This window comes from Strongylocentrotus purpuratus, unplaced genomic scaffold (genome assembly GCF_000002235.5).
Source record: "Strongylocentrotus purpuratus isolate Spur 01 unplaced genomic scaffold, Spur_5.0 spur5_scaffold_16, whole genome shotgun sequence".
Classification (NCBI taxonomy): domain Eukaryota; kingdom Metazoa; phylum Echinodermata; class Echinoidea; order Camarodonta; family Strongylocentrotidae; genus Strongylocentrotus; species Strongylocentrotus purpuratus.
In genome coordinates, this window is record NW_022145601.1 from 34,803,708 (window position 1) to 34,816,936 (window position 13,229).

The 13,229-nt window shown below is 35.7% G+C and overlaps 2 protein-coding genes across 10 annotated transcripts in view; both read left to right on the plus strand.

The window, feature by feature from the left end:
* Positions 1 to 7,803, plus strand: part of LOC584296 (myb-like protein X) — a 79,032-nt gene extending 71,229 nt beyond the window's left edge. For 7 of the 9 annotated variants that reach the window (XM_030987351.1, XM_011668441.2, XM_011668448.2 and 4 more), the window contains 4 exons: positions 632 to 782; positions 1,562 to 1,579; positions 3,413 to 3,526; positions 4,514 to 7,803. In XM_030987351.1, the coding sequence (XP_030843211.1) occupies positions 632 to 782; positions 1,562 to 1,579; positions 3,413 to 3,526; positions 4,514 to 4,534 (304 nt within the window). In that variant the 3' untranslated portion in view covers positions 4,535 to 7,803. The remainder of the gene's footprint in view (positions 1 to 631; positions 783 to 1,561; positions 1,580 to 3,412; positions 3,527 to 4,513) is intronic. The other 2 variants (XM_011668442.2, XM_011668443.2) reach the window with 2 other exon arrangements.
* Positions 7,804 to 8,298: 495 nt separating this feature from the next.
* LOC115924759 (5-hydroxytryptamine receptor 2B-like) lies at positions 8,299 to 13,229 on the plus strand. The gene is made up of 4 exons (XM_030987573.1): positions 8,299 to 8,304; positions 8,602 to 8,680; positions 12,410 to 12,743; positions 13,151 to 13,229. The coding sequence occupies exons 1-4, from the start codon at positions 8,299 to 8,301 to the stop codon at positions 13,227 to 13,229; spliced, it is 498 nt and encodes a 165-aa protein (XP_030843433.1).

The window sequence follows — 13,229 nt, forward strand, 5'->3', positions numbered from 1 at the left end:
TTGTATTCTTTATCTTGTCTTTATTCTTGAACTTCAAAATGGGATCACGATTGTTTGAATAAGATATATTAAAAGACTCTCAAGACAAAACTTAAATGACCTCAAATATCCCAGAAGACTTAGCTTATGTCTCTATAAGGACAAGGTACAGCTGTTTGGATTATCTTTTTGTAAAGCATTTTTCTTCAGTATTGTATGACAATCTTAATGGCAGAAAAGTACACACATGTGATGAGAATGAATGTCGGGTTGCCCGTCATATTAAAGGGAGTGTGTCATGACGAGACTATGTGTCTTTCCCGTGGCCCTACCCGGGGTAAATCGGATATAATGCGACGCGACCAAGGGCATTCGCGTGTGTGCAACATATACGAAACCCAAGAGCGAGGAGAACTTCTGTCTGTTTCGCCCGCGCTAGCATGTACTGTCCTAGTGTAGTGCACGCTGACCCAGTTAATCAAGTCCATTTGTTTATGTGCAGTTGTCTAAAAGAAGACGTAGATGGCGTCAACCAGTAATTCCCATGATACACTCCCTTTAACCAGTTGATATGACTTACATACATATATCTTGGGCTTGGTATCTTGGTTAGTATCTGATGGTTTATTGTGTAAAATTTGTTCCCTTACAGAGCTAAGAAGATGTCATCAACAGATCCAGTAGAAAAGGAGAAGATACAAAAGGAGATTGATGTCATTCAAAAAGAATTATCAGAGCTTAGCAAGAAACTCGTCAAATTAGCTTCTGAAATGGAAGATGCTACAGGAAATAAGAAAGATACTGTGAGTTTTTACTTTACTAATGTTGTTGTTCTTGTTTTGTTCATTTCTTTCTCTCTCTTTCTCTCTCTCTCTCTCTGTCCCTCGCTCTCTGTCCTTCTTTCTGTCTATCTTTCTGTATCTTCTCTTTCTCATCGTCTTTACCATTGTCAGTCTCTTTTGGATCTGTATGTTTTAATGATTTTAGGTGTTTAACTTGTGACACAGGATATCAATAAAACAGGTATACTACAAGGTTTAACTGTTATTTATTCTTTGATTGTGAAATATATATTTGTCATGGACATGTTTTGTGAGAGCCAACTGTCTTTATGCTGGAGTATATTTTAAGAAATCCCAAAGTGCAGAAGTTTGATGACTACCAGGAATGTTGTTGATTTGTTTCACCAAGCCTACTGTTGCTCATTGGTGATTACTTCATTTAACAGGGCTCTCATCATTCGGCCTAAACAAATAGATGTTGTATTGCTCTTTGCGACCGACCAAAAAATGTTGAAATCTATGGTCGGCTTTAAAAAATAAAAATAAAATGTAATCGTTTTGTAGAGAAAACGAAATATTAAAGCATTCTAAAAAAGATTTCTGACCGACCGACCCATGTTTTGGCACCTAAAGGGCAATACAATATCCTTTTTGTTTAGGCCTTAGAATAGTGCTATACATGTAAGTGGGCACATCATCTGTTTTTCTTGGATTTGATTGTCATCGTATGATTTTGTCAATTAAGGTAATTGTGTTTTAATAGTTTCAACCTCAAATATGTTATTTGTATTTTTTAATAGAATAATCCCCCTCCTGAGGTGAGTGTGTAATGATCTTCACAAATAAAAATAAAAGCACTGGCTAGCAAATACAAGCATTTCTAGATCATGTTCAAACTACTAACCTTTTTTTGAATGTGTTAAACCCTGATTATTATATTTTTGTTTAGTCAGATTTTCAATCAATTGTGTGCCCTAGTATTCGTCCATACATGAAGGACATGTTCTTTATGAGTGTTATACGTTTATGTGCATCCCATTAGACAAGTAGTATCAACATTTTAATTGAATTTCTGACCCTCCACCTCCTCCCCCCCTCCCCCCTCACCCCCCCCCCCCTCCCCCCTCATCCCCCCTCCCCCCTCATCCCCCCCCCCCCTCCCCCCTCATCACCATGACATAATGTGTCATCCTAGTTATTTTGAAGGAACCAGAGCCATTGTCAAAACTGCATTTTATATACATTTATTTATTTATCTTAGTGCATTCTGATTTTCTTCTCAAAGATGCTCCCACTCTATCCAAAATCAAAGTATCATTTTATTCATTGATCATGTTGAAGAGCTTGTAGCAGATCATTGATTATTCCTTGAAAACATTTATAATCACGTTTGTTTGATAGGTTGGTTGGTTTGTATGTACTGTTTTTGTTATAATTTTGCACGATATGAATGAATTCCTTTGAATGTTAACCTGAAAACAATGGTATCACCACTCCCACGTCATAATATTATTTGATTTAATGATTTAGTGGAGTTGCTTATGATTTTTCTCCCTTTCCTAGGAATATATGGCACTGACATCTATTTTCTAAATTTCCTTTTTTTTTTTTTTTTTTACTTGTTCACATGTTCTGAGTCAGCTATGAATTCAAAAGAGACAAGAAAATGATTGAAAACATTACTTATCCCTTGCTGTTCCCAAGCCAATCTTAGATCACCCAGTATTTGTGTATGATATTTCATTGTTATACTAATCAAAACCACATGTTGAAAGCACATTAGATCATCCCTGCAACCAAACTTGACTATTAAAGGTAGCTCAACACCTGATTTATTTTAAAGACGAACCAAGAGAACAAAACAACTATTGCTGCTGATATTTCTTAATTGGAAAGTGTCATTTGACTGACAGATTCGGTTCTAGCTTAATCAAGTTAGAAGTACGTACCAAATCCATGTCTTGATGGTAAGGGTTCTATTCATATGCAATAAAACTATTATCTTCAACCATGAAATGTTTTGTGTTTTTGGCACCTGTTTACTTTCCACAATGTTTTGCTAATTAACCTACAAAGCTAAGAAGTTTGAAGGAAAAAATTGCTCAGCCTTCTGTCTGGCACACATCAAAATATCTTTTTTTTTCTCCATCAAATTAGAAAAAATAACCATTTCACAATGTACTATATATTTTCGCTGTGTTTACTCTGTCAAACACAAAGAGACACTTTCTGATCACTTATTACTCTTAGCAACTTCTGTAAAGAGCAGGTTGAAAGCCTATCCACTGCGTTAACATCAAGATCCTTAAGGCCTTTAAAACCAGTGGGAAACTCAATAAGAGCCTGGTGGATAGTGCAGCTAGAAACTGGTTGATGGTCAGGTTCTTCGCTCCATTCACAGCAGTCAAGTAGCTCAGTTCTTTTGAAACCTGCTGTAGCATTCACCTAAAATAAGAAAATCACCTGTTTGTGGAGGCCATCTTATCAATTCCTGTGAAGTTATGTTTGTAATTCAAAGATTTGTTAAAGGAAACCTGGTTATATAAACAAAACAAAAAACCTTTTGGGGAAGACTGCTTATGTTTCTCCCGTGCACAGTCATTAGATATATAGGTTTGATTGAATTATAATTTTCTCTTCTTTTGAAACAGAATGCTAACAGCACGTCAAGTGACTCCTCACCTCTCACCAGGAAGCCATCGGTGAGAGCTGCATCACCTGATAGAGAGAGTGTTAGCAAAGGAACAGTGTCAGATAGAATGAAGGTAAGTTATTCATCGCATGATTCTCTGTTTAGAGAATTCTCGAAACCCAAAGGTTTTTTTTTCCATTAATTCAATTTGAACCTGAGGCTAAGTCATGTTGAAGGAAGAAAGAAAGGAAAAGCTTGGATTCCAGTGTAACTTCTCCTGTTGAACTTGACTCTTAACTGGGTGAAACATTGCAGTGGGTTTAAAGTTACTGGATTATGGGCCATATATAGATTGTATTATATATATTATATGATAAATATTAATAGATTGCAGTGTTTCTTCGTTAGCCATACCTTGTTTGCTTTCTTGAATATCCAAAAAGAATTATACAAGTTTTCACATCATCTTTTCCAATGAAGTGTTAATCATACCTGTTTGCATATTGATTTCAAGAGTCTGATAATATTGATTCATTTTGGCTTAACAGGAAATATGTGGCTGTTTCTGAAAAAAGAATCTGTATGGGTTTTAGGTGATGTCAATTATGTATAGTCCTTTGGTTATTCTTTACACTGTCCCAGTTACCATATGTATCGTTACAGAGTTAGTAGCCTGGTAGCCTCAAATTGCCATCTTCCTTGCTTCTGTTCTTTGTTAATTGTTGGAATGGAGTTTGAAAAGTGGAAAAAACATAATATTTGTATTCATTTGTCTTTTGTACTTCGAGGGAGCTCACACTATGAACATGACTGACAAAGAAAGCGGACAAAATATACAGTTCCTCAGGTAGACGAAGGAACATCCCTTCACTGCTATTATGTAAAAATGTGTAGAACAGGTGTCACATGCATATTCACCTTTTTACATAATAGCAGTGAAGGGATGTTCCTTTGTCTATCTGAGGAACTGTATATTTTGTCCGCTTTCTTTGTCCGTCATGTTCATAGTGTCATGTTGACAGTTTACTTCTGAATCATCTTTTCTTTACCCTTGTTGCTTTTCCTCTCAACTCAGGTCTAGTACTTAACCTTATCATTTACAATCTCAATTTGAATTCAGATGTTCCAGCAAGGCAAGTGAATGTGAGAGAACTCCCTGCATCACAAGATATTCCTTCTACGAGTCTGGCTTGATGTTACCATAGATATTCCTTCTACGAGTCTGGCTTGATGTTACCATAGATCTTCCTCTGAGTCCTCCAAGTCTTCCAAGTCTGAATGATAAACCATACTGCCAATGGATACCATGAACCAATAGAACCCTGAGATGAGGTTCTTCTTCCAAGGGAACTTTAGCTCTCTCTAAGATCCCTGTCTCCATTTCATACTAAAGATCGATATGAATTCACTATTATGATAGCAGGTCACTTGAAACCATGGTGAAGTAGAAAAAAAGATATGTATATATATCATGTCCCTTGTACGATAGTGTTTGGTATAGTTTGAAAAAATGTAATTGAAATGCATATCGTATCAATATTAATCATCTCCAATGGATTGAGACGTACACACACCATTAAGTACTTTGCAACAACAGAAAGACCCTAAACATATATAACAGTAGTAAGACAATATTTCTGTTAAATCTAATGACAATATGTGAACGTATAGCAATATGTAAAAGTCTCCAAACTGAGAAGAAATGCATGACCCTAAACTGGTGTTTTTTGTCTCCAATTGATTCTGACCTACATTAGATGAGTTGTTATTATTCTTGGTGTGAAAGTTTTTTCTTCTTTTTTTTCAGTCACCACACCTAGCATTCCCCCTTCATGTACTTGTATAAAGTAATGTATTGTAATATCAACAGGAATTAGCTTTCAATTTTCATGGTAATTGTATTAGTCCTGTACTGTAGACAGCAATGATGAAATCATGCCATGATGCGCACAGAAGGTCAGGCAAGGTGTGTGTTACAGCAAGGTAGTGGGAAATTCATTCATATTTAATTTTATTGTGTCAAATTAATGATTATTTTTTATATAATGAAAGTATTCAGTTGATCTGAAGATAAGTAACATGTATATTCTTGTATTAAATGGTGGATAAGGGATTGAGTTGATAAAAGACATAATGTTTGTGAGTTCATGCAAACACTTTAATAGTGATGATCCATGTGAAAGTAATTATAGGTGAACAGTATGTTGTTTTTGTAGTTGTTTATGAGCAGCTTGATTTGTGATATGTACACTAAGCTTGGTCATAGCCAAGACATTTTATTCTGTAATTAGCTTCTCTTAACTCAAGTGCAGCTAGAAGATACCTAGTAATGTTGGTAGGAGCTGTTAGCTTCTCTTAACTCAAGTGCAGCTAGTAGATACCTAGTAATGTTGGTAGGAGCTGTTAGCTTCGCTTAACCTGAGTGCAGCTAGTAGATACCTAGTAATGTTGGTAGGAGCTGTTAGCTTCTCTTAACCTGAGTGCAGCTAGTAGATACCTAGTAATGTTGGTAGGAGCTATTGGAGCTTAGAGCCAGGCTGATCATCATTTATAATGAAAGCACAGTGATAGGTGCTGCAATATAAATAAACATAATTCATGTTATTATGAAGATATGAAATGCTTGGTCATAGGTTGTATGAATTGATTCTTTTTCATATGATTTGATATAATGGTAGTGTCAACAAGTCTTATTTCCATTGGTCCTATTTATTGATGCAATGAATTTTTTGGAGAGTGGATAAAGTGAGAAGTACAGCTGCAATCCACACCATAGATATTCACAACTCATATTCTAAGTTAATTTTGGTTAAAAAGAGGGAATTGCATTATTTATGTGTTGTTGATTATGTTTGGGTTGAGGAATTGGAAAGATAGTCAATCAGTTTTATAAAGGAAAAGAAAGCATTTTGATCAGTGGTCTGATATGTTGTATAAAATAAAATAAGAATAGAGCTAATGAAAAAACACAAAGCTTACTCCCAGAGTGTTTTATATTTCAGGTTTCCCCCTGAAATCTTTGTCTTATTTCTGTCATTGACATAAGATGTTATTGCATGATTTCATGAATAAAATGCATGTACATTACAGTTATATTCTGTTGTAGTTTCAAATTAAGTTTTTGTTATATTTAGATCGGATAATGACAGTACGATTGCCATAATGAATAGAATCGATGAATCTGAATTACAACCTGTTTGAGATTTCTTTTTCCATTCACATATATTCAGCGCTGGTCGCTGGGACTTCCCAATGGGTTTTTACTTTCTTTTTGTTTACTCAGAAAGGCTAAAGCAAAGGTGTGACGTAAGGGATTGTGGTATCATAAAACATATTAATACTTAGATGATTGTTTGGGTGTGTTTCGTAAAGTGGTACCAAAATATACTGCCCCAAGTTGTCAACATTTATATTATGTCGGTACTTGTTTTTAATTTACAGAATCTATTGTAATTTATGAAATATGCTGTTCATATATGTTTCATGTATATCGTTAGGATTAGTATGAAGTTGTATATGTAATTAAGACTGCTAACACAATTCTGTGATTGGATATGAAATATTTAGAGTAATGACAAGAGGGTATCAACCTTTAGCCTTTATGAGTCATTGAATTGTGACTCCATGTAAAACAAAATAGTCATTTGAATGATATGCAACTCATCAAACACAAAATGAGCAGTAATCATCTTTATTGAAATCAGAATATGTTAGTTTCTAAATATTTCAAGAAGAGAATACATTTTAAACATGAGTAGCAAATGAATGATTGATGTGAATTTTAAAAATATAAACTGATCAACTATATACTTTTTCACAATGTATTGTGTGATGGTCAAATAAATCAGTTTTAAGAGTTACACATGTCGCATCTTCCAATGCCGTGATAGGGAAAGAAATACTCTAAAGGGACAAAATAGAAATATGCATTGAGAGAGAGGTAAAATGGGAGATTAAGATCAATGCTAATTATCAAATAAAGATGACTTTTTGTAAAGATTCTTTTTCATGCATGATTAAATGTGTAGATATGATATCATCAGCAAGCATGTATGATTTAACTACTACTTCATGTCATAGAATGAGGTTTTAAGGTGTATAAAGCATTTCTTAGTGCATGAAAATGAATCTTAATGCTTCCAATATCCATGCAAACTTCTTTTCATGAAAGATAATACATTTTGTATAATATCTATATTTTGTATCTCTTTTTGTAAATTCAAAGTAGTTTTTTTCCATTTACATGATAGCACCAGTATATATTTTGACATGAAAAAACATCTTGTGAAATGTTATGATCAAGGTGAGGCCTTAGAGGTTTTTCTATTTGTTTTATTGTTCAACTAAATATCTAATGACGTTATTCATCAAATTGTAGTTTTGAAATAAATACTTCGCTCTGTTATAATGCTATTGCTACCCAAGATCGTTTAAAGCCACTCTACCCAAGATAGTTTAAAGCCACTCTTAAGTTTATGTATTATGTCTATGTAGTTGCTAGTGTAGTATGAACTATGTTATCTTATGATTTCTCCTTTTTCTGTGTAAATCTATAATCATATGCCTTCCAATGTAAACATACCTTTTAGACCTATATATTTATATCTATGCCAATCTTGATGAAGAAGTGGAGAAACATTATATCTATCGGGGAATCTTCAATCTCTGATGTATCTGTAAACGATTTTAAGAAATCTGTATATTGATAATTTTTTATACTCAGAACGTGTCTTTCGTAAATAAAAAATAAATTTCATTTATCCTAAAAAAAATAACACATTTTGTATTGCCATTTGTAATTTCCATATGTACAGTATTCGCTCTCAATTTCTTTTTGCCATAAGCTCTGATATCAGACCTTTATTTGGAACAAGTTTCAGACAACACTAGAACCAGCCATACAGTATGCCAGTTCAAGAATATAAAGGTAAGAGAAAGAGAAAGAGAGAGAGAGAGAGAGAGAGAAAAAAAAACAATCTTGTTAATCTGCCAACTATAACGGCAAAATTGTAATTATTACGAATTTCAGGCCCTCTGAACGAAATTACGAATGCAACTTTAAGGATTACGGATAAGAGCACAAATTTCCTTGCGCGTATTGAATATACACATAATACATGGACGAATAGCAAACTCATGTGAAGGCAAGGGCAGCAATTGTGCAGCGAGGGGGACACGTCGTTCTCCCCCCCCCCCCCCATTTGTAAGGATGGGGAACACAATAGGATATCCCCCCCCCCCCCCAAAAAAAAAAGTCTTGTTTTTTCGTGTATATATATATATATAGGCTCTATGGGGCCCAACTTCTTAAAATTGTGCCTTAGACTCTAGAAATAAAGGACAAAATATGCATTGGGATTTTGATCTAGGCTAACAAGGGGCGTTGACTTTTCCAGTTCTCTGATTGGCGAAAACTGGTATTATTATAGATCATCAACCAATTATTCGCGCGGATCTCGGTGGTTAGCGAAATGCGAGTTGATATCATCATAAAAACTGGAAAATTAAACCCCTTATTTGGAAGTGAGGCTGGTTTAACACTCAAATAGTGGTCTTTTTATTATCGTCATCTTGTGTGTATGATTTATGAATTATGGAATTAAATGAATGAAATAACAACGTTAGACTTTTCTCACATTTTAATATATGAACACTTTTAAAATAATATAAAATACAATAAAATAAATAACGTAAGACTTTTTCCACAAACAATACAAGTACACTGTACAATAATATGGAATACATCGAGTTGCAATGCCCCTATGGAGTTTATCAAGATATTGTCACGAATAGCAAATGAGATAAGTAAATATGCATTACTATCTGCGATCTAAATTGGACACCTTGCGGTTTCTGATACTTTGTTTCCATAGATTTGACTTTATTCCTAAATATATGTTGATGTAAGCAAAACGATAAACTCCTTGATATAACTATAAAAAATGCTAGGGAACCTCGGTTTAATAAAATAAAAATCGTTGTTAGATTTTCTAATTTTGAGGGGGCAAATTGACTAGGGCGGGAGGGGATATACCTCTTGCCCTTTAAGAGAAGGAAAATGTTGCATTTTAAAGTTAAAAAGACACACATACATCTCTCTGTGTCTTTTGTCGTATGTCTTGTATCTTTCACTCCTATATCTCCATTTCCTTCCTTTTCTCTCTGCTGTACGCTACCAGTATATCAGGATGGAGATAGGATAACCCCATAGTATTTTTGATAACTTATGTTATCCCTACTTACTGATTCACATACTATTATAATAATTATAAGTGCGTTTTCGAGCAATATGTCCCCTGATATTAGTTAACTTTTTTCCTCCCTTTTCCTTCATCTCTCCCCTGGCTCTCACTTTAATTTGTTTGTTATTGCAAGTCGATGGGGGGGGGGCTGCTGCCCTGCTCTCGTAACTACGCCACTGAGTCAGCCTATACTCTGCTGCAGCTCAAAGAATGAGAGTCGTAACTCTGGCAATGTAACTTGCTGCAAAAAGCAAAAAAAAAAGAGATACTTATCTTCTAAACTCAATTATAAACATGCCCTAAATATTCTCGAATATGGTCTACACATCAATAGCTTATTTTCCGTGTAAACTAGATCGAGTCCATTAGCTGATTAACTCGCAGTCTCGCACATAAGACTGCAAAATCGTTTCGCCAAAAATACTTTGGTCAATACTCCGGAGTTGACAAGCTATCATTTGAGTTATCGATAATCAAAGGAAGATTCATAATATGATGATATATGTGTCATAAATTGACACGAGCACTTAATCGTGGAGAACTTGAAAGTCGGGGGAGGAAGTGAGGAAATAAAGTCGACAGGCCTTGATTGGCAGCAGAGGTTGAAATCGATCATTCTATTATTTCTGCTTTGTGTTAACCAACTCTACATAATAGACCTTACTTCAGCTTTATAATGCTTAAAACCGATATTTAGATCGCCATCAGAATCTCGATTCTGCCTCATCTTCTTCATGTAACCAAGGCGGTGTCAAATGCAGTGTCAATCTTCATTATCTTGGAACCTGGGGACTATAGTAGCAAAAATGTCTACTCTGAAAATGTACTGTTTCTTTATCACATATTTGACTTTACCACATAAGGATTGAGAAAAGCGACATGCAAGTTTAGAAGCATAATTATTTACTATGACTATAAATTATTATGCCTATGGGATATTGTCCACATCATACGCGTACGCAGGGGGGGGGGGGGGGGGGGTTATACCCCCCCCCCCTTGAGATTTTTGTATGTGTATGTTTTGTGTATCTTTTTTGTGAACCCCCCCCCCCCCACTGAGCGACTTTTCGGCCGGTGCGATTTTCAAATTTTCGGGAGCAAATTTTGGGCCCGATTTTAAAACCCCTCCCTTGAAAAAAACCTGCGTACGCCACTGGTCCACATCATCAGTATTATCAACGTTCCATATTTACTCTCTAATTAATTAATTAATTTAATTTAATTAATATTTAAATCCCAGAAATTTCTACTCGCTCTCTCTCTCCTTCAAATTCTTGAGTCAACTTTGTACCGAGACTTAATTCCTTTTTAGATGTAAAGGCAAATCGATTCCGTGATTTTACAAACGGTTGACATCGTAAGGCAGATCAAAGGCGTATCGAGAGTGTGTTTAGGGTGTCAAACATCCCCTTGGCAAACATGGGGTGTTTAAGGTGTTCAAGCACCTCAATACTTATATGCTACATGATCTACTTTTTCTGATCGATTCCTCACCGTTTTTTTCACAATGCAATCGCATGACCAGAACTCAACTTTATCTTTATTTTACTATGATTCAATTTCCTTTTGTAAACTGTTTACGTGCAATATTCGGGTAGATAACAAAACAAAATCATATTTAAATGCATTGTATCCAAAATTACAGCGACAAACCCGGATCCAAAACTAAACTGACCTGCTGTCAGTAACACCGTATCTTCTTGACGAATATGAGGCAGGACAGGGAAGGAGGAGAGGGGGAGTGTGGGGGAGGGAGGGGGTTCTGGGGTTCAGTACATCAATCCTAATTTCCATCAGATGATCACAAAACAGTGTTTTGGGGAAGGGTGCGCCCACAAGGATATCTCAGGTAAGGCGCTCTTTACCATGGGTACCCTCATTTTTTAAAACTGTGTTCACATTATAAACACATATTTGGTCAATATATAACATGATGTGAACACGATTCATTCAGTCAATTTTTCATTCATTAATATAATTATTGTGTATTGTAATCTAATATCAAAGGTATCACGATCGAGACTATTAATTTTCATCAGCCAAGATGGCGTATATCATGTGATGGAAGCGATTTATTCTTTAATAAACCTGTCAATCATAGTTTCAATGAATAAATAAATAGGGCAAACATTAACAGATTGGTGGAAATATGCTGAAAGGTAATGAAGTAAAATTTGAAGCCCCAGAAACAGATCGAGATTTATTAACTTCTACTGCAGGCTCAATATCTTCTTGATCATAGGCTTTATTGACGTACTAGTCAATTAGTCTCTTACCCTTCTTTTGTTATATTTCTCTTATCAAATTTACCCTAAATTCAATATGACATGATGATCGTACGTTCCTGTTCTCTTCACAATATTTAAAGCTTTCAAACCTGTTACCACGTCTATTTAAATTGACGCCATCGATCTAGCTGGATATCTCATTCGCCTAAATGCTATGTCCGAAATTGATAAACAGTATTAGATGTGATATGGTGGATATTTTTGTAAAGACTTTGGATGACTGTGAACATTATACAGTTTGACAATTATACAAATGCTGTTATTGACTTACTTACTGACTTAAGTGCTCAGGACGGAGTGTCCCCTTGCGCTCCTACGGGTGGTCTGCCTCCATTCATTTCTGTCCTGGGCTTGGTGTTGGGCAGCCTCCAGGCTTAATCCAGAGTCTTGGCGGATTTGGTCTTTCCACCTCAGGGGAGGACGTCCTGGTGGCCAGCTGTTATTGACTAGACATCAAATTATTGGAATAATACAATCTTTTAACAGCTACAATGGAGTCTATTAAAATTGCGTCAATTACAATTCTTACTCTATTTATTCCTTGTATCATTGTTGGAAATGTATTGGTAATTTTGTCAGTGTATAAAAATGAAACCATGCGTACACCAACAAATCTAATACTGGCAAGTATGGCGTTTGTGGACCTCTTGGTTGGACTCATCGCCAATCCTCTAGAAATTTTGCTCATGAAGAATGCCTCTAACTGTATCCCTCAACTGCAACTCATGGCATTCCTCACGCTTCTAACATCGGGAGTATCTTTCCTTCATATCGTAGCGGTTACAGCTGACCGATTCATTGCAGTAACGAGGCCGCTGCGGTACCGTAACATCGTAACCAGTTACCGCATTGGCTGCAGTATCGCTCTCATGTGGATCGCTTGCATTATATTGTTTGCCGGGCGTACCGCAATATTTATGACTGACGGTACAAACAGGACGTTTCACTGTTTCGGGGACCACTATATAAATGCTCCGAAGGCAACTATTGCTTCCGTCTGGACTTTTGTGTTTTTATATGTATTAATGGTCTCCTTTACTATTGCACTCAACGTTCGTATATTACAAATTGCTATTAAGAAATCACGAACCATTGCTAACATGAGAATAATTGACCGTGAAAGATTAGGTGCCCAAGATGGTGTTCTACACATGAAGGCATTACACACAATGTCTCTAATCGTCGGAGTCTTTGTCATCTGTTGGTCTCCATTTCTTATCTTCGAAGTGTTGGCATTGGTAGTCCCTATGTCCGAGATGCTGAGATCAGTGCTTCTTGTGATAGGATTTGCATCAACTTCATTTAG